Below are 23,606 nucleotides of genomic sequence, written 5' to 3'. Positions count from 1 at the left end.
GTCCTTCAGAGCAGCTTGAACTTCCTCCTTCATCACCACTGCCTCTCGAACAGATGTTGTTTCTTGAAATTCTTCTGTGTCAGTCAATTCTTTTTGGTACAATGACTCTGTATACTTCTTCCATCTTCTTTTAATGCTTCCTGGATCATTCAATATTCTACCCATAGCATCCTTAAGTATACAACTCGAGGCTTGAATTTGTTCTTCAGTTCCTTCAGTTTAGGAAATCCTAAGAGAGTTCAGCCCTTTTGGTTTTCCAACTCTAGCTCTTTGCATATTTCACTATAATCCTTTGCTTAGTCTTCCTGAGCTGCTTTCAGCTTCTAACTGAACAGGTGGAGGTTTGAGGCCAGCCAGAGGTAGCTCAGAAGAAAAGCCTGGTGATCCACTTCTAAAAATGTAGCCATTGAAAACTTGATGGAGCACAATTCCACTTGGACACACGAGGGTCACCAGGAGTTGGAATCTACTAGGAATCAGCTGGTTCTGCCTGGTGTGGGTTCCCAGGTATCCATCCCCAACACCAACTAGTGTGGAGTCTCCCCGATGAGGCAGATGCAGCGCCCAGAAGTCACTAGAACTTTCTTTAGTTTAGGGATCCTGGACATTTTTAGGGTTAGCAGCTATCCCCTCTTCTCCTGGGACCCTGGGACCAGTGGTGGCATCTGGGATGGAGTGGAGAAGACAGAGGCACTGGGGTTGGAGAACTGGGCTGGGTCTGCGGGGACACTGAGGCAGCATCTGCACTGCCCCCTTCTCATTCCTTTCCAGGAGGTAAGACAGGGATCAGGTGCTACCCAGTTTTGGTCTTAATCACAGCACCAACCCGGCGCCTGCCATGCCAGGTCCTCAGTGAGGGGCTCGCTGGAGCTGCTGTACGGGGAAAATCAGACGGGCAGCTCCAAGTCTCTTACTCCTCTTCCAAACATAGCGGCTCTGCATTTTTTCATTCCATATTCCAGCCTTCTGCATCCTGTTTCATTTCAAGGAAAAGGGGTTTTTTTGGCAATGAAAAGGCTAGAAAACTACCAATCCTTAGAGGATAAATTTCATTTTCCCAAATTGGGAAAGCAGGATCCCTTTTGCATGATTATGTGTGTGAAAATGCAGTGCTACTGAAGTATGTGCTGGGAGCCTGGAAGAGGGGCTGAAGGTGGTAAGGCAGAAACCTGGCTCTCCTGAGCCTCAAGTGGTGTGGAGCCCATGTCAAGTTGTCATCAGTCAGCACCGCAAAGTACATTTGCTTTCATTCACTTATATACTGTGAAGCCATGGTAAGTATTATGTTAAGCACTTTACTTGGACTTTGTGCTACGCCAGATTGGGCTCCTGAGTCAATTCTATACCCCAGAGCTATAGTGGAAACGCAAAGATAAATCTCACAGGGCTCCCACACCAAGCAGACCACAATCTAGAGGGAGGAGCAGACGTGTCCACAAGTCCTTCTGGGAGGGAGGGAGGGAGGCTTCAGCAGATGCATTAGTCTTTGGTTGGATAGAAGAGACCTCGTGGGGGAGAAGATGCATGTGTCAGATCTGCGTGGGGACTGTCAAAGGTCTCCGAGCAAAGGGCAGAGGTGATCCCTACGCTGAAGAAGTTAAAGCCAGTAGCCAGTTATAGAAGATGGATTAGCGCTGGGGAGACTGGAAGAGGGAGGCCTGTTAAGAGCTTGGCCAACTGTCACGGTGATGGACGAGAAAGCGTGGGCCAAGCAGCGGCAGAGAGCATGCCGTGGAGGGGATTAGCAAGAGAGCAGTAACACAGCAAAACTGACGGGATCCAGTTACAGAGTGTGGGGAGGGAGGGATGGGGAAGGGTCAGATGTGACACCCAGATTCTGGGCTAGAGAAGTAGGAGTCACCCGCATGTGGATCCCATTGGAGGAGTGGGAGGGGATGAGATCACGCTGGGAGAGTGTCAGGGAAGGGAGAGGAGGCTGAGGCAGGCTTCCCACTTGTGAATGGGCTGTCCAGTCAGTATGGGGCTGACCTACATTCCTATCAGCCCCTGGCTCCAATACAGGAGTCACCAGCAGGCAGGGAGCTTTCCCAGCGAGCAGGCCGTAAAGACTCTCTAAGCCTCCCCTGACTGGCTGGCGATAAAGGCCTCAGTGCTAGCGGGGGGGCCCCAGGGTGGGGGTCTGTGGAGCCATGGTCCAGAGCAGGGGCAGCACTCACTTGTCGGGGACGGACGCCACATAGTTGAAGAGCTGCCATGGAATGCCCTGGAGGATGACATTCCGGAAGCTCATGTGGCTCACCACGTGTCCTCGGGTCCCATCCACCACCACCACCTGGATGCCGTCTTCCAAGCTCGTGTACTTCTTCCCATCCACCTGCAGAGCCAGGTAACACAGCGGGTCAAGGGGGGGGTCCTGAGGCAGCCGATGCCCACTGGCTCTTCTGAAGGGGAGTTCTATGGGGACTCTGAAGACAGAGGTTGGCTACGCAACTGTTTAGAGCACAAAATCCTCATTCATCACTTCCCTGTGGCCCTCTGTGGTGGGTTGAACGGAGACTCCTGCAAAAGATATCTACACAGAACCCATGAGCATGACCTTATTCAGAAATAGTTTTCTCAGATGAGATGAATGTAAAGATCTCGAGATGAGATCAGTTGGAATTTAGCAAGGAAGCTTTTCTGACACCTGTCTTCCACGGGTGACTCTGCTGGCATTTGAAGTACTAGTGACACGGTATCACAGCAACACTCAAACCACTGTCATACGACAAAATGACAGTGAAGTGTGAAAACTTTGTCTCATAGACTTTGAGCATGTTGTCAGGAGGGGCTAGTCCGTGGAAAGAGACATCGTGCTGGGAAAAACTGAAGGTCAGTGAATGGAGGAAAGACCCTCAGCAGGATGGACTGACACACTGACTGTAATAGGGGGCATGAGCATGGCAGAGGTCATGAGGAAGGCATGAGGTCCCGATCTGTTCTTCACAAGGTTGCTATGAGTTGTAATTGATTTGATGGCCCCCACCAACAACCAAGCCAATGACAGGCCCTCTTATAAAAGACAGATGGAGACTTGAGACTTTGAAAGAAAGGCCATTGATGGAGGCAGAGCTACTAAAGTGATGGAGTTGGCAGCGCAGGATAGCCCTCAACTCCCAGAGACCAGGAGAAAAGCACGGGACGGACGCTCCCTCAGAGCTCCAAGACGGAGCCAGCCCTGCTCACACCCTCATTTGGACATCTGGCCCTCGTAATTGTCAGAGAATTCATTTCCGTTGCTTTAAGCCACTCAGTTTGTGCTTAGGATACCAGTACACCCTCCCAGCAAGCAAATGGGGGCCCCTGCAAGGGGGCCAAAGGCCACTTACTTCAATGTAAGCAAAGTCATTGCGGAGATGGAAGTAGAGCTGTTTCGAACTTTCCATCTTTACTTCCAAGAAATGGTCCTGTGTCTTCTGGAAAACAAAGATCCAGCGTGCGGGTTAGGTGAGAGATGTCCAGTCCATGTCCTGACGGGCAGGCCAACTCCTCACCTTCACCCCAACATCCTGCCCCCAGAACATGGTTTGTGGAGCTGGTAGATGTTTAGAGAGGAGCCTGATGGGGCTCTCCTGTCAGCCACTCACCAGCTGAGGCCCGAAGAGCTTCCTGGGCATGGGCACGTCCACCACAGCCCTCTCAGCGTACTTGGGGTAGGCCGTGGCCGTGCAGTCGCTGACACCCGCCTGCTTCGGGATCAGAGCCTTAATCTTGATTCTCTCGCAGCCTTTCACAGAGCAGAAGGCAAACTTTTCTCTCTCATTCTGAGCTTTCAACTTCAGGATCAACAGCCTGCAAACAGGGAGCATAGCTGGGAGCTTTGCTTTGACATTCAAACCTCCTCCTTCTCCTCTTCACCCCAAGACATTTACCAACGCTTACTTAAGTGGTGGGTAATGCAGTCAAGCCCCAAGAACCTTATATAACACAGCCGTGTCTACAGGAAGGTTACGTGTGGTTGAACAAATTAAAAAAATATTAAGAACCTTGACAGACAATTAAGAATAAAGACAATTCTGTTCTGAACGTGTACTATCTACCATACCACACACACCCCCCACAAAGAGATACATGATCTCATTTAATCTTCAACCAATCCTGCCCAGTGGGTACTGCTATTATCCTCATGTCCTTGACGGGGAAAGTGTGGGTCAGAGAATGGAAGGGACCCCCCTAGAATGATGCAGTAGGGGTGGGATGACACCCACCGCTCTGATGTCTAAGGCCACACTTTTCCCACCACATCACCATGCTTGGCAAAGAAAATGAAATCAGTCTTTTCATGGTCTCCTTCGCCCCAGTTAGAATTTATTCCTGCTTTTGTGAAGGAGTTTAGGCTGTTCCAGTTACAGGCAATCGGACTATAAGGAACCAAGGTTCTAGCCTGGAACACCCTGTTCATCGTTTTCTTTAGCTCTGCAAAACGCCTTCTGGGGGATTCTCAGGACCGAAGTGGGAGAAGGCAGGATGCAGACTGTGTAGCTCCAGTGGGGCCCTGGTGACACAGTGGTTAAGTGCTCAGTTAAAGCAGTATGTTATTGTTGTTTCAGATGCTGTTCAGATGGCCGCTGACAGCAACCTCAGGATCAGACCATTGCGATCCATAGGGTTGCTACTGGCTGGTTTTCAGCCAGAGATCTCCAGGCCTTTCTTCCCAGTCTACCTTAGTCTGGAAGCTCCACTCAAAGCTGCTCAGCATCTGAGCAACATGGAAGCCTCCCCTGACGGACGGGTGATGAAGGAAACCTGGATCTTCTGTGGGGAACCACCGCGGCTCTCGCCCTCAGGCACTGGAAGTAGTTACCAAAATCAGCAAGTAGTTAGCATGGGCAGAGAGTCTGAGTGTGAGCAATAAATGACCATGAATTTGTAAATCGTTGCTGGTGGGAGGCCTGGTGGCTTAGTGGTGAGGGACTGCACTCAGATGGTGAGGCTGGCACAGGGCAGGATGGGGTTCCGATCTGTTGTTCTTAGGGTTGCTACAAGTCAAACTCAAGGGCACCTAACAATTTCTAAGAGTTATCATTAACAAGAGCCCTAAGATCCAGGAGTTAGGAGTCTTTCTATTTAAGAGACAATCATCCTAAAACCCAGCTCATCACCCCAAAGGCATCACTGCATTACAGCACAACACAAACATCGAGAGGAACAAGGATAAAGTAAACCAAGAGCCCAGCCCAGTGCTGGCTGGCTCCTTCGGCCTCACAGTGACCCTTGAGGACGAGCAGAATGACCCCTTCGGATTCCCAAGAACATAAACAGTTATTCTTCCTTCTACATAACAACTGGAGGATTCGAACCACCAACCTTTCAGTTAGCAGCTCAATAATGAACGCACTACATCAGCAAGGCCCCTGAATGACAAATTATGGTGAAAAAAGGACAAATTTATGCAGCAAAAGTGGCATAAGGTGGCAAGGGAATGGAGGCAAGGATTCTGAGGCTTTGTCTGACATACTTTGGGCATGTTGCAAGGTGGAATCGGTCCTTGGAGAGGGACATCATGCTTGGGAGGGTGGAGGGGCAGAGAAAGAGAGGAAGACCATCAATAAAATGGATTGATTCAGTGACTGGGTTAATTAGGGAGGGTGTGTCAGACAGTAAAGTTGGCACAGGATAGAGCCGGTTTCAGGGCTACAGGCCCTGAAAGTTACAAGCAATTTGATGGCATATAACAACAACAACAACAACAACAACAACAACGACAATGTTCCCTTGATCTATTTGCACAACAGTCTCTTGGTCTAAGTATAGGTTTCACATGACCACAATTAAGTGCTCTGGGATTCCCATTCTTCTCAATGTTAGCCACAGCTTGTTATGAACCACACAGTCAAATGCCTTTGCATAGTAAATAAAGTGTAAATAGACATTCTTCTGGTTTTATTTTCAGCCAGGATCCATCTGACGTCAGTAATGATACCCCTGGTGCCACAACCTCTTCTAAATCTTGCTTGAACTTCCAGAAATTCCTTATTTATGTATTGTTCTAGCCATTTTTTAGTGATCTTTACAATATTTTGCTTGCATGTGTGATACTAATGCCATTGTTTGATAGTTTCTATATTCTATTGGATCATCTTTCATGGGAATGAGAACAAGTGTTGAAATCCAATTTAAAAGTTATATTTCCCTAAAGAAAGACTATGTATGTCCTTATGCAAGTCATGGTATTTTCAATTATCTCCCACCAATCTGAAAGTTGAAAAAGAAGTAAGAATGATCAAAGAAAAATCGATGCCCTTGTTGGAGAAGAGTCCTAAATATCTCAGCGACTGCCAAAAGAACAAACAAGTTTATCTTAAAGGAAGTGCAGCCAAGGTGCTCCTTCAAGGTCAGGCTGGTGAGAGATCATCTCGTGTACTTTGGGTATGTTGTCAGGAGGAGTCCTTGGGGAAAATCATAATGCTGGGGAAGTGGAGGGTCAGAGAAAGAGAGGAAGACCTTCAATCAGACAGATTGACACAGTGTCTATAACAAAGTACTTGAGTGTGGGGGGGATTGTGAGGTTGGCACAGGAGATGGCGAGGCTCAGATGTGTTGTTCACAGAGTTGCTATGAGTTGTAGTCTACTTGATGGCCCCTAACAGCAACAGCAATAACAATCGCATGATATTTCCAAGGAGTTTTGAAAATGTCAGCGTAACCGAACGCGGAGTCATGCGGAGTCACTTTCTCCTACGGCCAAGGGGGGCCTGCTCACCCTGACTCTTCGTCCCAGTAGTAGTGGCTCCTGCCGGGATAGCTCTGCTCCACTTTTTCCATCTGTGAGGTCCTTATGAATGTGCCAGTCTTGGAAGTTTGCTTTAGCAGGCGATTGTGGACGTCCGAGAGGATGGAAAAGGTGGTGCCTCGGGGGTAGCAGAGCCCCACTCGGATCCAGTCACCCCTAGGAGAAGAAGTAGAGGTAAGTATCAAGAAAGGACGTTCCTTCCATTCACCCGGCCCTCTGGATGTGCCTTGGAGAGAAAGCAAAGACTTCCACCAAAGGTCATCTCCATTTGTTTTTTTTTCAGGCACAGTTTTGAAAGAACATCTGCGATTGGTAGTTACTCAATTCCTCAAGCATGCTGGAGGTGGAGAGGATGGCGCAGGGCAGGGCTAAGTTATCTGTTGTTCTTTGGGTCTATATGAGTTGTAGTTGACTCAATGGCATCTAACAACAACCACAAACAATCAAGGAGGGAAAGGTAAACAGTGACTGTCAGTGAGCCAGGAGGTCACGGGAATGGGCGCTTGTGTGCTTCTGTGGTCTACAGTGGGGTGACCCACATGCATGGGAAAAAGACCCTCTCAACTAGGCATACAATTCCACGGCAGCTGAAACACCACAGGCTCTAGGGATCTAGCATGATCAGAGGACCCATTCCAATTCTTAAGTCTTCCTTTTAGCTTCCAATAAATTCCTCTATCACAGGTTTATTGTGACAAATACACAAAGTGCACAGAAAATTCTTCAACTTAAACATGGAAAGCCCTGTCTCTACAGAAGACTTTGTTCTAATAATTTCATCTTAGAAAGTCTCAATGCCTTTCTATAAAATGGTCGTAATAATTCCCAGGCATTTTAGCCATTTATTGATTACCCTGAAAAGCCAGGCCCTGGGAGAAATGTCTGTTATCTATTCTCTCTTTTGATCCTCATTACCCATCTAGAAAGTTCAATCTACATCTCACAGATGAAACCTCAGGGCTCCAGGATACGCGCCCCGAGGATGCCCACCCTTCTCCTTCAGAGCAGCGGGTGGATTTGAACCGCATGCCTTCGTGATTGCAGCATAGCTTCTTGCCACTAGGCCAAGAAGCTATGGATTCCAAAGACCAAGCTCTTAACTACTAGGTGTTGTCAACACTTCTGGGTACCTCTTCCTGCAGGGCTTTCCTGGGCTAAGCTGAGGTTCTGTGAACAATCCAATCAGCACTTTACAGCAAGCCATCACACCACCACTGCCTTAGAGCAGCTGTCCCAGGTCCTGCCGCCCTGACCGCCCCCCCACCCCACTCACTTGTTGAAGTTGATGAGCCAGATGGCGAGCTCGGCGGGCGCTGTCTGGTCCCAGTGGATGGTGTAGCCCTTGTGCAGGGTGATGACCGGCTGGTACTGCTGGTAGTGTGTGTTCCTGGTGAGGGCCCCTTCCAGGAGGAGAGGGTGGCTGGGGGAGTCATTCTTGATGATCTTCATCCTTAGGTTACTCGACTTGTAGGCCTGAATGTACATCTTTTAAAACCCAAAAAAGGAAAGACACAGTGAGGTTATTACAAGGTATTATTCCAAGAGCGTCTGGTTAACGTTGAACTACAGATGCACTTTCAAAGGCACTTTCTCTTTGCAGTACCCTGTTTAGAAGACTGGCGTGAAAGAAAGGCCAAATAAGGGGCACCTTGTTCTATGAGTGGGTGCAGCCCAGGCCTCGTGTGCAATCCTGTGTCTCATGTAAAAAGTACTCTGCTGAAAAGCAACCAGTGAAAACTGGGGACAACTTTGCTTAATAGTCAGAAAGCAAAGTTTTGGAGGTCAGAGTAGGGCAGGGAGCTCTGGTGGCCTAGTGGCAAGAAGCTATGCTGCAATCACGAAGGCATGCGGTTCAAATCCACCCGCTGCTCTGAAGGAGAAGGATGGGAAATCTCCTCCTGTGCAATTAACAGCCTTTGAAAACTCGCTGGAGGGTCAGCCATGGGTCTATGGTACACACAACAATAATAACAGGAGGAGGACAGGGAAAGAGGAGAGAGGGAGAGGGCAGGTTCACACTTCTACTGCAAATGCAACTTCTCCTTGGTGGCCTGCCATCCTAGCTGCATCTGACAGCTGCCTGGGTGCAGTGTCCACTCCCTCTGAATGTCAGGGTGTGGCCTGGGGGCCAGTCCACGTGGTATCAGTGCGCACTGCATGAATGAGAGATGAGCTGTCATGGAAACTATGGTGATTCACAGCGCCACCATGTGTACGAGGATGGAATTGTCCATGTACACCATGGGGTTTTCAATGGCTGATTTTTCTGTTCTCTAGGCTTTTGTTCTGAAGTGTTTATGCGTGGACCTGAACCTTCAATCTTTCAGTTAAGAGCTGAGCACATTAACTCGTGTGTACCACCCCTCCACAGACCCCTCTGGATGAACAAAGGAAAAGCACAACTCTCAGCCTGTGAGTTCCAGGGACCACAAAGCCCGAGTGCTTTGGGACAACCTTGATTTACAATGTGGTTATAGGACCATGGCAACCCACGTGTCTCATATTCATAAGGTGTCATTCCTGCAGCTGTGGTCCAGAGGGACAGACTGTAACACCAGGGTGCAGTGACACTGTGCCCTGGGAAGAAGGGACTTATTGTTCCTCTAATTCCTCCCTCTCCGCCCCTCCCCCCAAAATGGAAAGAGACATTTTATCCCACTTATCTTATGGCTAAGGATCTTGGACAGCGTAGTCCATAGGGGAATGCACTGCTAACCGCAAGTCCATGCCTCTCTGGTGGTTCAAATCCACCAGTGGCTCCGAGGGAGGAAGATGCAAACTCCTCCTGAGTGATTTACAGCACTAGAAACCTAGCAGTGTGAGGTATGAGTTGGTTCTGACCAATGACTAAGTGAGTGAGTGAGGTAGGGTGTCTTTCTTTCTTTCTTTTTTATTGTATTATTTTTACGTGTACCGTTAAATCAGATCTGACTGGTACAGGAGGAGAATCCCCCCTCCTTCTCCAGCAGAGCATCTGGTGGATTTGAACCTAGTACCTCTGGGATTGCAGTGCACCGTCTTGCCACTAGGTTACCAGAGCTCCCTAGGATGTCTTTCTTAAGAAACTATCACAATGATCAAAAGAGAGAAGAGGTATATGAGGCTTCTGCAAGCTGTAAAGCGAGGTGAAGAGGTTATTAAACAAAATAAACCAGGAGTCAATGATGACGCAGGTCACATCTGTCAGTGGAGGCCTGCATGTCGCCATGATGCTGAATAGGTTTCAGCAGAGCTTCCAGGTTAAAGAGACTATGAAGAAAGGTCTGGCAACCCGTTCCTGAAAACCTAGTCCATGAAAACCCTACAGATTGCATTGGTCTGATCTGCACCCGATTCTGGGTTTGGTGCAAGATTGCGCTGTGTTTCTTTCTATTGTGTATAGAGTTGACACTATTTGGGAGCTGACTTGACTGAAGCTAATATGATAAGCTGGAACATTCTAACAGGCTGTCCTTTCATACAGTGTACAGTAATGCTTTGGAAAGAAAAGGTGGGAGGAAGGCTGAGGCCCCCCCACAGAATACCAAATCCCTGAGTCACAGGTGCTTAGATATAATGCTGAAAGAAGGGTGCGAGGCCTGAGTCAGTCAGGGTGCGATTCTACTCTCCTTCCCTCTATCTGCTCCTTTCTGTCTCTGCTTCCTTTCTCATCTCCTTTAGCCCACTGCATCAATCACTAGCTCCCACAATCATCCAATCCCTGACCTCTCGTTCTGTCTCCACATGCAGCAGGAGCCTCACCCTGGACCTTTCCCAGGTCCATCTCTTCTCCCGGGGCTGCAGAACAAGGCTGGAGAAAATCCTGCAGCCCATAACATAGGTGCCTCATCAAATTCACCATCTCCAATCTCCATGGGAGTTTCAGCACTGCCAGGCAATCCTTCCACTTCATCTGGTCAGTATTTCCCACTCTCAGCACTTTGTAGCCTTTATCACTCTCTACAGACTGCCCTCCACAGACCTACTTCCTGCATGCTCCACACATGACCTCACCTGCTAGTGCAGAAAGAGAGAGGCCAGCTGCTAGGAACGCCCTCACCTTCCTGTGCCCTAACTCCAGGCCTGAATTCTGGTCTCCTTTCCTGCTGACCGCTAGCCCCACCCTCCTCCTCAGGCACTGCCTGCCCCACCCTGAGCACGCACGCCTCCTTCCTTGCACGCATCTTGCCTTCCTCTGCCCTTCTCCCTAGGCCTGGCACTGGCTCACAAATCTCTCCTTCAACCTCATATCACCACCAAGCTATTTTCCAACAGAGGTGACAGTGAAGCCTGCCTTGCAGGGCAGCTGTCTCTCTCACTGCCATGGTCAGAACTCACTCGTGGCTGACCCTCCAGCAGGTTTCTGAGGCTGTAAATGGAAAGAGGCAGAGACTGCCCATCTATTTCCTGTGGAGCTTCTGGTGGATTCGAACCACCAAGAGAGGCACTGCTTTTGGTTTAGCAGCACAACTCCTTACAGACTACACCACCAGAGAGTGTAGCTGGAAGGACACCTTTTTCATAAGTTTATGCTTCCTTCCCTTTTGGGGCGACCTGCCTCAGCATGCTTCCCTTCTGATTCTTATTTTTGCAGACCTTCCCTTTATGCCTTATAAAACCAATAAAATAATACTACTAACAAAAATAGAGTAACTTGAGAAAATTTCCAAGTCTTCTAGCTGTACTATGGCTAAATACCCAGTTTTTTAAAAAAGTTAGTCATTTCTTCCTTGAGAGAAAGCCCTGGATGTCTGCTTCCATAAGGACTAGAGCCAAGAAAATGTTATAGGGCAGTGAGACTCCGTCACACTGGGTGCCTACGAATCAGAATCCACTTGACAGCACCAATACAACTATCGTTTGAGTGAGTGCTGCTATGTTCCAAGCCCTTATCGAAACCTCTGCTAGCCAATACGGCAGCCTCAGAAGGCCTCAGTGCACTTGAAATGTGGCCAGTGTAACCGAGAAGACAAATTTTAAATTTCATCTTAATTAAATTTAAGTTTCAGAACTGAAGCAACACAAAATATTTTCTCACTGGACACGAGTTTTTTGCTTTGGCAGGATTATATTTCACTTCAATTGTTGAGAAGTTAGCATCTGAACTAAAATGGACTCGAAGCGTAAAATACACACCAGGTTTCAAAGATTTAGAATCCACACTCATACAAGCACACAAAGTATAAAGTGTCTCATTAATAATTTTTTCTATCACTACCACTGTGGAAGGAGGTATGGCACTTTCTCAAAAAGTTGCAAATAGAGATACCATTTGACCCAGCAATTCCACTACTGGGAATAGACCCCAAAGAGACCATAACTGACATCCAAGCAGATATATGCACACCCATGTTTATCACGGCTCTGTTCACAATAGCAAGGAGTTGGAAACAACCAAGGTGCCCATCAACAAATGAATGGATAGAAAAGCTGTGGTATATTCACACAATGGAATACTACGCTGCATTGAAAAACAAGGAACTCATGCAATATTATTCAAAATGGGTGAGCATGGAGGACATTATGCTGAGTGTAATATCTCAGTCGCAAAAGGACAAATATTGCATGGTGCCACTGTTGTAAAACGGGACTGATATCAGGGTTGGAGAGAGACTGAGAAAAACTGGATAGATCGTGTATACTGCACTGAAACAGATGAGGGAGTGAATAATTTAAAAGCAATGTACGATAGGGTATTATGGTTATCACAAGAGTCCACAATTAAGGTTGCATAGTGGAATGTACTTGGGGCGGCGGGAAGAGTGCAGGGCATTGTGTACCAGGGAAGGAGTGTTTCTTTTACTTTTGAAAGAAAGGAGCGAACTGGGGGGCGGGGGGAGAGAAGTGCAGCAATGAATGAATGGAAATCCAAAATCTCTATAAATGCTCATTAAAATTATGTAAAAAAAGAAAGAAAATAAAAAACAAACAAAGATTAAAAAAATATTTTTTTCTATCAGCTACATGTTGAGAGGGTAATATTTTGAGGCTGAGTTTAAAAAAAAAACACCTCTAAGAACTCATTTTCATTTTAATAAAAACCTCTTCTACCTGTTATTTTTGTGCATGTGGTTTTGTTGTTTGGGTTTTTAAAAAACCTTTTCATGTGGTCAGGACTTATTTCTTAAAGGCAAGGATGGTGAGACTTTATCACACATACTTTGGACACAGTGTCAGGAGGGGCCTGTCCCTGGAAAAGGACATCATGCTGGGAAATGTAGAGGGTCAGAGAAGAACAAGACTCTCAACAACATGGATTGACAGGGAGCTCTGGTGGCCTAGTGGCAAAAAGCTGAACTGCCATCCCCAAGGTGTGCAGTACGAATCCACCAGATGCTCTGCTGGAGGAGGAGGGGCAATCTCCTCCTGTTTCAGATGGATCTGACTCGATGGCACATGACAGAAAGGAAAAAAATGGGGAACAAAAGAAAGATAGATTGACAGCATGGCTGGACTTGAGCACAAGAGAGGTTGTAAAGATGTCAGAGATCAGGCAAAGTTCTCATCTGCTATATGTAGGGTTCTGCAGAAGAATCACCTTGACAGGATGATGTGTTTGTAGTAACACCTAACAATAATACGAAGATTTTTACAATCACACACACAGTATGCACTTATTTTCTTTCTTTTGAACAGCTCTAGTGTAAGCAGTTTTCTTGCATTATCCAATACTCCCTCTCAGAAATCTCACCGAGGTTTGATTATCAAAGTTACAGAGGAGGAAAACTGGGTGAAAGTACAACAGAGTCGAAACACAATGTATATAAATTCTGTAACCAAACCAATAAAAAAAATTGATGTAAAATAGAATGTACATGAATTATTGTATGAAACAGAATGTAAATGAATGTAAAAGATTGTATAAAACACAATGTATATGAATGAAACATACTGTAAAGGAACCAACAAAAATATTTTTTTAAAAAGTTTACATAACTCGCCCAATGTTACATAGTAAGTGCTGGGCCTGCCTTGAATCTAAGAGCTTGACCTCAAAGTATTTTCTTCCAAGTCTCATACTTGCAAAGTATTTTGGCTTTGACTTGGTGGAAATCTTACTAAGGGGATGAGCAGACAGGAGTAGAGAGAAGGAGAGAGGGTTGTATCTCCTCTGGCCCAGCCCAGACCTGGGCATAGAGCAGACGCCCACTGATGCTTGCTGTGAGTGAGTCGGGTGAGGGTCCCACCTGTGCGTAGCGTCCGCTGCAGATGGCCCCCCTCCAGTCGGGCACGTTGATGCAGTCTTGGTGCCGCACCAGCCAGTTGTCATCCTTGGTGAGGTAGGAGCCGGGGTACTCGGACACCGAGCCGTCCACATCGTGGAATACAGATGTCTTATCCCCATCCATGTCCAGCTGGTTGAACCAGGGCCCAGGCTCTCCAAAGAACACTCTGGACGTAATCTAAACAGAGCCCAGGAAAGTTAGCCTGGGCCAGAAGGTGAAGGGAAACTGCGGCCGTCATCAGGCCAGGGCAAAGTTTCCGATATCCGCTGACATTATAAACCAGCCAAACCAAAGACGCTCTCGGGCAGTGGAGGAAACCACATGGCTGACCCCTCAGAGGCCAGAAAAATAAGCAGCTGCTCACCCTGCCTTGACGCCCAGGCTCGGCACATCACAGCGACCTCTGCTCACCAGAAGGCCAGCTGCTGGGTATGACCCAGATGCCGCTCTGATGCCCAGATGGAAGGAGAGGAGGATTCGGGAGGGAGTAAGAGTGTGCAGGAGAGAGAGAGAGAAAAGAGAGAGAGAGAGAGAGAGAGAGAGAGAGAGAGGAATATCTGAATACAGGGGGTATATGTGTGAGAATGTGTATGAGGAAGACAGAGAGAGAGATATCAGGAATGTTTGCATGAAAAATACATGTGTGTGAGAGAAAGAGGAAGAAGACAGGGAGGTTGTGTGAGAAGAAGGGTAGTATGTGGAAAAATGTATGGGAATGTGTATTTATATGTACAAGAATGTATGTGTATGACGGAGATGGAAAGAGCAGGAGAATATGAGGAAAATGTATCTCCATGTATAAGACTCCGTGTGTGTGTGTGTGTGTTTGAGAGAGAGAGATGGGAGATAGGGAGAGAGACTGGAGGAGAGAAGTTGGGAGAGGAGAGAAGGGTAAGAGAAGAAATGGGGGCAGCGTGGGGAACGTTTGTATGACAAAGCATAACTTTAAAGTATATACATGTGAGAATGTGTGTGTGTGTGTATGTGTGAAGAAGTTTTTTAGCATGAGTTTTTGGAGATTTCCATGACCTCGCTCAGGCCCACAGAGGCCTGAGTAAAGACATGAATGAAGTCACTCAAGTTTCTCTCCTTTCCTCCTCCGTCTGCCGTAATCGGGCAGAGAAGCCAAGGGCAGGGGCATAGAGGAGTAGAGGAAGGTGTCAGCAACCCATAATAACCTGAAGAAAATGAACCAGGAGGTCTGAACCTGCCTAGTCTCAAAGGGTGCTCTTTGTCCTGGCTTCCCCAGTCCCAGTTCCTAGTCTGTGGACTCTTGCAAAGCAAGGAAGAACTTGTTTATACTCCACTCTTAGAGAGATTAAACAGAGCATCGTATTTGAAAACTGCTGGAGGTTTTGGATTAATTGTGTTAAATCAAGTGGTCTGGTCACAACACAAAGTATGTCCAGAACAAAACCTCTTGGAGGAATGTCTTCAGAGCCTTGAGCCCAGCACAAGGTTCCTACTAAGACTTGACTGAGCTTACAATGGGGTGAGGGCAAGCGGACATTCACCCAGACATGACCTGTGGGGCAACCTAAGCTTGTACTTTTCCAGTTTGGAAGCAGAGAGAACTGGGATGAGGCCCAAGCTGCTTGGAGAAGGCTATGCAAGCCCTGTGGTGGTGGCAACTGCTCAAACTCCAGGCCCCGGGAGACTTGTGAATCACTGGCCAGAGCCTGGAGTTAGCAAGGAGCCTTACTCACCGGGACATCCTCAAAGGTAATGCTGGTCACGTTGTTATGGGGGCAGCTCTGCCAGGCGTTGTTCAGGCGGAAGGCCAGGGCGCTGGTGTGCCGGCCCTCCAAGGCTGCAAACTTGCGGAAAGTGCAGTTCTGGACGTTGATGGGGCCGTCGTAGAACTGAATTCCTCGGATTGGAAAATTCCTACAGAGTTAATGAAGTCAAGCGTCAGCCAATGGCACCACGTTGTTTACACCACTGAGGGCAATGGGCAAAGTCCTTCCTGAGCCCCACTGCCAGCTGCTCCCTTTGTCCCCGCCATTACTGGTTCTTTGATTCCTTAAAAATTAGTCTAGAGACACAGAAAGTGTCAATAAGTGAATGTTGGCTGGGTGAATGGATGAATAGGCATAAGTCTAGTTGTTTAATTTAGTGTTTGGGGGATGGTCCTCTACTCAAGTATTTCTTCCACTCTTCCCATAATATGGGGAGTCACTGGGTAAACAGTGCAAGTTCTAGTGAGTGCCAATACCATGCCCCTTGGGAGGCAGAACTCCTAGTCATTGTTGCTTTAGTCTCGGTGGTTATAACTATTACATCAGTTTCAGACACACACGAGTTTCTCCTGAGTAAACTGCTCAACTGGGAGTATGCTGGTCTGGGAAACAGAGGGAAGCTGGGGTGGGAGTGAGGGGAGGAGAGGGAAGGTGAAGAAACTGTGGTTAAGAGTGATTGTGACATTAAAAAGAAGAGCATGTGAAGATGCTGGGTGGCACAAGCAGTATGTGACTAGTTACAAACCAAGAGGTTGGTGGTGTGACCCTACCCTGTGGTTCTATGGAAGAAAGGTCTAGAAATCCTGTCCATAAAGGAAATCCTACAGGGTGCTTCTACTCTGAAATGCATAAGTCAGGGAACTGACAGCAGCTAACAGGAGAGAACACGCTCCACTGAGAAAGAGGCTGGGGAAGCAGGAGGGCTAGGAGCAGACTCCAAGGACCTGGGAGGCAGGGGAAAGGACAGAGCAGGGGAGAGGAGAGAGTGGTGAAGGAATGGGTAGTGACTTGGCCTAGCAGGGCAGGTTCTTCCACGATGCTTCTCTCATTAACCTCGGACTCCTGAGCATGAACTGGAAGAAACAACCTGAGTGGTGCTGGCTGGGCTCCCCAGAGGCCTTCTCCTTCTTTGGCCCAGCTCTATGCTTACTTATCCTCAAAGTCCAACATCTGCACTTATGCTGGAGTCTCTACCTCTGGGTCAGGCCCCTTCCTGTCTACAAGGAACATGAAGAAGAAAGGGTGGGACACACCCCAGTGGCTCAACTCCCAGTACAACCAGAAGTGGGTCTATAAGGTGAATAACAACACCAGGGAGGCGCCCACTCCTTAGAAAAATCAACCACACAAGATCAAAAGGCAAGCATTTTCCCAGGGCTGATGCTCAGAAGGCAGGAAGGGGCAGGTCAGAAGGATTCATGGCAATGAGAATCGCAGAGACAAGGTGGGAAAAGTGAAGTGAGGTCACATTGTGGGTTCCGTAATTAATGTTATAAAACAAAATGTGTATGGATGGTTAAATGGAAAAAAAGAGAGGAATAAAAAGTAGTAAGAGGGAAAGGAGGCAGATATGGAACCTGTCTATGGAGGACAGACTGTATTCCAGCTGTCCCAGACCTTTGACCCTGGGCTGATCTTGTTCAGATATAGTTTCTTGGGGAAGTTCCTACTCACCCTGATCTTGGCATTGCACTTCAGTGGATAGCAAGGACCTCTGACATTTCTATCTTCTTGTATTTAAAACTGATCAGCACCATCGCCTTGAACTCTGATTCACACGTTATGTCCATTTAAGGTGTTTTAGGGACAGCCTGCTCTGACTAGCTCTATCTTTAAATCCCGTGCATACTCTGCCTTCAGTCCCCAGTCCCGTCCCATCCAGGATTAATCACCCAGCAGCAGGACTGCACAGCCCCGGGTTCCTGCGCTCAGAGGCCTGGGGAAGGACCTGCCTGAATCTGACACGGCTGTCAGGTTTCCATAAACAATTCACCTCTGGAAGTCATCAGACCACTCTGGCACTAGGAGGATGGTAACCTTCAGTAAGGAACCCCCAAATATGTAGCCTCGGAGCTGCTCATAAAAATGATAGGAAGGGATTGCCACATCCCTTAGGACAGACAGAGGCAAAGGCTTTTCAATAGTTGTGTACTAAAGGAGGCTGCAATTCTGTCTGCACAATCTGTAAAAAGACTGGGTTCACTTGGGTTGAAGTTTTCAGGCCTGGTTACATCTTCTGTTCTGACTCTAGAATATTTTTCTAGAAAAAGGTGGACAGAAAGGGCTGACCTTAGTACTAGGAGAATTGAGGCCACCAAGCTGCTCTCTGGCTTGATTTCTGATGGAAGCAGAACCACCGGGTCAAGGTACAGAAAGTTTCCTCACCACTGAGACAGCCTGTGGCTTTCTGAGAAACCGAACAGCTCATCCTGATGAGAGCCCATCCCATCAGCTCTCCAAGTTCCTCACTCCCTTCTCCAACTACCTAGTTGTCATCCAACCTTTGAACTCCTTCAGCAACAGAGAGCCTAGGACTCCTCAAGACAGCCTTGATACAGAGCTGCTGCTGAACACATCTGACTTTTAGAAAAATCTTGTCCACACACCAAACCGAATGTACCGTTCAGGACTCACGTAGGATGAGTCTTGTGTGCACGGTGGGTGGCCCTGAGAATGTGTGACAACACCTCCCATGATGTCCCCTCAAATACACTGCCGTTTCCTGGTTAACATTTTCAATCTGCATGCGACGTGGCTTTGGGCTATGTCACCCTCCTGGTTCTTCTACTTCACATATACTTTGGCCTGACTGCATCACTCGCCATCATCAAAAGTGAAGGAGACGCTGTTGCAGGTGGGTGTTGCAGGCAGAGTGAGGTTCACGGTCCCTCATGCTGGACACTGAATTCCCATCAGGGCTGCCCAGGAGCACACACTGCATTTGAATGACCACATCAGACTGCTGACTCATACTCAACAATGTGATGGTTTGAGGTTTGCTTATGGTTTTTTTTTTTGTTTTTTTTACTTTCTTTCTATTCCACATGTTGTCTGACTGACTAATCTTTATTGCCTCAATTATTTTTCTGACTGAGGGGCAGCAGGGAAGTCATCACCACCCTGTATCTTTTCATCCATCGCTGCCACAAGTTTAATCATGCAGGTAAAAGAAGCCTCCGAGGTTGCAAACCTACTGGCCTATCGGGAGGGTCCTTCCACTGTGGTCCAGGCCGCCTGGGCCCCAGATGCGGTTGTCCATCATCTCTGTTCCCACATTGCCGCTCTCGCCAACAAACAAGCTGTTCTTTATCTCTTGCTTGGAGCCATCATCATACGGGAAGGTCCCACCACTATGGAGAGAAGATGTTTGTGATGACGTATCCAGAGACAGCCCCCCGCAAAGGATTAAACACAATGACGGCTGCTCTTACCTGGCCAGAGTCAGGCCAATGCCATTGTCCGCAAACCTGGGGACAGAACCAGACAGTGAGGACATCATCTCGCCCTGCATGCGGTGAGGGCATGGAGGGAAGGACCTTGTCTATGGAGTCTGAGCTGAGTCAGGGAAGAATCTATGTAATCAGAGGGTTTGCTGAGGAAGTTGTGACCTTTCATTCTGCACAGTAAGGGGACATTGTAGGTCCCTCTCACTCAGTCCCTTATTCCACATAGGAAAAGGTAAGCTCGTGGTTCTCAGTGTTGGATTCTGCACTGTGCTTGCAGCCTGTGGATGGGGGTCCTTGTACCCCTCCTCCTAGGCCCGCTCTTCCAGCTGCCTGTCCCTTCTGGTCGTTGTCAAGAGTGGCTAGGGTCTCCCAGGGGGACCTTAAGTCAGGACTCAGTGTCTTCTTCATTTAGATCTCAGTGTCTAATAAACCAGAGTTTCAAGACCCAGTTCCACCTCTTATGAGTTGTGTGACCTTGTGAAAGGCACTAAACTGAGCCTCAGTTTATCCAATCTCTAAAATGGAGATCATGATTAATACCTATGAGCAGCACTGTAGGAAATAAATGAAGCCAAGAGCTTGGCACATGGTAGATGCTCATAACTTGCTGGTGTCCTTCCCTCCCTTTGTGGACTGCCTGAGGCCTTAAGAAAGCCAAACCCAGTGACCGCTCAGAGGCCTCCAGCACCTGTCACTGCAGGCTGACACCAATATGCTGGCTTCAGTGGTTTTGGGCACCACCTGACACCATGTCATCTCCCTACTTGGCTATGAATCCTAGAGCATGAACACGGACTTGTTACTGTCTCCCCTTTCTCCTCTCTCCATGCCCAAGGCCGGGGCATCACTTCACTTTACGCAAACCCCATATGCTCACCGGCAGCTGTCCAGCCACACGTCCCCACCCCGCAGCCAGGCCCCATGGTCCTGGTTCTTGTAGGCGATGAAGTGCTTGATGATGGCTGGCTCCCTGGGCTTCAGCGGGTCAGCATCCTTGTGAGGGCTGTATCTAGAACACACCATTAATGGGCACAGTTGGCGGTCTGGGGAAGACTCCAGACCAGCTCCTTTCTGGGCTCCATGAGCTTCTCTCTGCCCAACATGCCTGGGAAGATGCCAACTAAGCAAAACCAATTGGTATGGCCTGGGCTTGGGAACGAACTATGCCAGCTTATCACAGATGCAACAGGCCTTTCCCGCAGGCCCAGCCCTGCACTTACTACACACACTGTCACTGTCATTATCCATTGGGACCTAGGAGGGGTCACAGCCCAGAGAAAAGTTCTGACAACTGGTCTCAAGCCAGAGAGACCATGTAGCTAATGCAGCCTTTGGGGTTTATTTTAACGTGTCCGGTTTGCCTGCTAACAGTGGGAGACCTTGAACGGTTTGCCTTTCTGGGCCTCAGCATCTCAGCTCCCAAAAGAAGTGAAGAGTTCACTGCTCACCAATGTCTGGCCCAGTGAGATGAGAGTCTTCCACAAACATCATCATGTCCCAGCCACGGCCCACTGTTGTTTCCTCTGGTTGTGAGTCATAGGGACTGCTGCTTATTTCTCCCCCCACCATCTTTATTATTTTTTTTTTAGCATTGTCCATTTTTGAAGGACACCAGGTGATTGATCTCTTTAAAGGGTAGTGGTTTTGCTAATTGCCTTGAGGTCTGGACAGAGCCTTTTAAAAGTAGCCCCTGCTCTTCAGCCGGGCTCCATATTTACTTACAGGTTCTGTCTGTACTTTGCTGCCCCATCTACTTGATAATGAAATGCCTTCTTTCTTTTTCTTTCCCTCCTTACTCCAGCCCAACTTTCTAGGCCCCTGGCTATCCCTGTTGACTTCTCAGGTACTGGCATTTGCTGAAAGAGCTAGAACACTCTAGAAAGTTCTCTTTAGCTGTTCAAATCCTGGTGGCATAGTGGCTGCTAACGGAAAAGTTAATGGTAAGTTAATGGCTAATTGTTTGAACCTAGCAGGCACGCGGTAGGAATACAATGTGGCAGTCTGTTCCTGCTGACGTCTACAGCCTTGGAGTCCCGATTGGGAGACTCAACTCTGTCCTGCAGAGTTGCTCGGAGCCAGAACAGACTAGATGACAATGGCTTTGGTTTTTGCCACTGGAATCCTACACTTTTAGGATTCAGACTTTACTCTGCTCAGGTTTTCGCCATGACCCTTCCAGGATGTAGCTCAATGCCAAGCTCAGGGAAAAAGCAAAGCAGACAATTGGTGAATAAATGAATGAATGAGGGCAAGTAAAGACCTGAGCCAAGAGGCCACTCTGAGTCATGCATGTCCATGAGGGCTGGCTACCTGGCAGAGATGATGGACAGGAAGGGCCGCTTGTCCTTGGCAGAGGCCTCAGTGGTCTTGACTCCATTGTCAATTATCATGCCGGCCTGGGGAGAGGAGACACAAGGACACGTGAGCTGCAGGAAGCAGGCATCGCCTCACACCCAGCCCCATTCCGTCAAGAGAACCATCTCTGATCTCAGGTTGTACTGATGAGAGACGTGGAGGTTGGGAGGTGGGGGGAAGGAGAGGGCCTGCCCTATGCTCAGAGCCCTTCTGGAATAGGTGTGCTGCTTGAGGCGCAGGTAAGGAAACTGGGCCCTTGAGAGGTGAAGTCACTTGTTCAAGGCCACACTTTCCTCCACAACCACGTCCTGATATCCCTAAGCGGGGGGTCTGGTCTAACTTTTCAATGCCGTTCCCATCTAGTCAATGATAACACCAAGCTCAGGTGCTGAGCTCAGGGGACACCAGTAAGAGAAGCTCTCCTCTCATCCTCATGAATAAAGGCACAGCCTTCTTTCTCTGGCTCTAGGAAGATGCTAAGTTGGTACTGATTCAAGAACCGTCATAGAGGATGCTGGTGAAGAAGCCAGAGGCTGGGAGGCCTCGGAAGGGGCCTTGTTTTCTCAAGACCCACACCAGGAATAATAAAGCAGCTCCCAGTTGTAGCCAGGTTGCTGTCCTAGTGTTAATCATCTGCAGGCCTGACCAGGGAACCTAGATTGGTCAGGGAGGTGCAGTCTGGGAAGACTTACCCGGTAGTTGGAATGTGCCCGGTTGTTATGGAATTTTCCCAGAGGAATGTGCTCTGAATAACCGGGGGAGTACATCCCCACCGAGGGGCCCGTCGGTACATGGTGGAAAATGAACCAAAATCCAGTCTCCTGTTGGAGAAGAAGTCAAGGGGGGAGTCAGAGAATCAAGCACCAGCATCAGGATGACCCCCCGCCCAAAAGGCAGACCTAGTATTATTGCTTAAATAGGACTACCCATTTCCAAACACGTCTCCACATGCTCTACGCCAATGGGCATACAGAGAAAAGTGTGAGGCTCCTGTATTCTGTAGGGCCTTTGCTGGCTGTTAAAACATTTTATAGGTTCTTTTTTTAATAATTTTATTATTATTATTAATTTTAATGAAAATGTATAGAGACTTTGGATTTCCATTCATTCATTGTTGCACTTTTTCCCCTGCCCACCTCTCCCCCACCCCTGTACACTCTTCTCTTTGAAAAGTAAAATTCTTTCATTGTTTTACAATCCCTCCCCTGCCCCCCAGGTCCATTCTACTATGCAGCCTTCGTTCTGGACTCCTGTCATGACAATAATACCTAATCACACATCCCTTTTAAATAGTTTTCTCCCTCATCTGTTTCAATGCAGCATACATTCTTTACCCCATCTTTCTCAGTCTCCCCTCAACCCCAAGGTCAGTCCTGCTTTACAACAGTGGCACCATGCAGTATTTGTCCTTTTGTGACTGAGATACTTCACTCAGCATAATGTCCTCCAGGGTCACCCATTTTGAATAATATTGCATTCATAAGCTCCTTGTTTTTCAATGCAGTGTAGTATTCCATTGTGTGACTATACCACAGCTTCTCTATCCATTCGTTTGTTGATAGGCACTTAGGTTGTTTCCAACTCCTTGTTATTGTGAACAAAACCACGATAAACATGGGTGTGCATCTTTTGTAGGTTCTTGCCTTAGCAGCTGCGGGCTCTGGCTGCTGGGGCTGAGTCACCACAGTGTGCAGATTCCTTTTCCGGACACTCTAACAGGCGAGGTCAGAGGTTCAGACGTGCTCATATCAGGAAGTGCCACACCTGGTCTTGACTTTTCACGTTACACATGTGGAAGGGGAGGTCCAGAGAGCATCCGACTCACTCAGGGTCCCATGGAAGGCTCACAGAAGGATTGGCAAGCCCATATCCTACAAGCGTCTTATCTGTCCCTTCTCACTTCTGTGTCTCCGGGTATATATTCACTGTCTTTGTTTCATACTCCTTACGAAGCACATCGGGGTAGTAACAAGACCTACATCTTGGGGCAGATGCAAAACTTATGCTACTTTTAGTTTAGAACATACATAGTTGATGCTTATTATTGATAGTAAAGGGATGTCTGAGAGTTCAGGGCAGGATTCTTGTCTCCCATAGGGGAAACCTGAGTTCAATTCTTGTCTCATGC

General features: G+C 47.9%; 1 protein-coding gene across 1 annotated transcript in view; it reads right to left on the bottom strand.

Moving 5' to 3' along the window:
- The window catches only part of CEMIP (cell migration inducing protein, hyaluronan binding), a 79,453-nt gene that overhangs the window by 7,008 nt on the left and 48,839 nt on the right, over nt 1-23,606 (bottom strand). Inside the window, exons 15-26 of the mRNA XM_006885195.1 lie at nt 22,171-22,299; nt 21,434-21,519; nt 20,001-20,132; nt 19,109-19,144; nt 18,872-19,027; nt 15,645-15,825; nt 13,900-14,115; nt 8,007-8,218; nt 6,704-6,889; nt 3,588-3,792; nt 3,330-3,416; nt 2,178-2,335 (exon numbers count right to left, since the gene is read on the bottom strand). Of these exons, the coding sequence (XP_006885257.1) occupies nt 2,178-2,335; nt 3,330-3,416; nt 3,588-3,792; nt 6,704-6,889; nt 8,007-8,218; nt 13,900-14,115; nt 15,645-15,825; nt 18,872-19,027; nt 19,109-19,144; nt 20,001-20,132; nt 21,434-21,519; nt 22,171-22,299 (1,784 nt within the window). The remainder of the gene's footprint in view (nt 1-2,177; nt 2,336-3,329; nt 3,417-3,587; nt 3,793-6,703; nt 6,890-8,006; nt 8,219-13,899; nt 14,116-15,644; nt 15,826-18,871; nt 19,028-19,108; nt 19,145-20,000; nt 20,133-21,433; nt 21,520-22,170; nt 22,300-23,606) is intronic.

The sequence above is a fragment of the Elephantulus edwardii genome, unplaced genomic scaffold (assembly GCF_000299155.1).
Source record: "Elephantulus edwardii isolate Elephantulus edwardi_28Jun2011 unplaced genomic scaffold, EleEdw1.0 scaffold00041, whole genome shotgun sequence".
NCBI lineage: Eukaryota > Metazoa > Chordata > Mammalia > Macroscelidea > Macroscelididae > Elephantulus > Elephantulus edwardii.
This window is presented reverse-complemented; position numbering and strand designations above follow the sequence as displayed.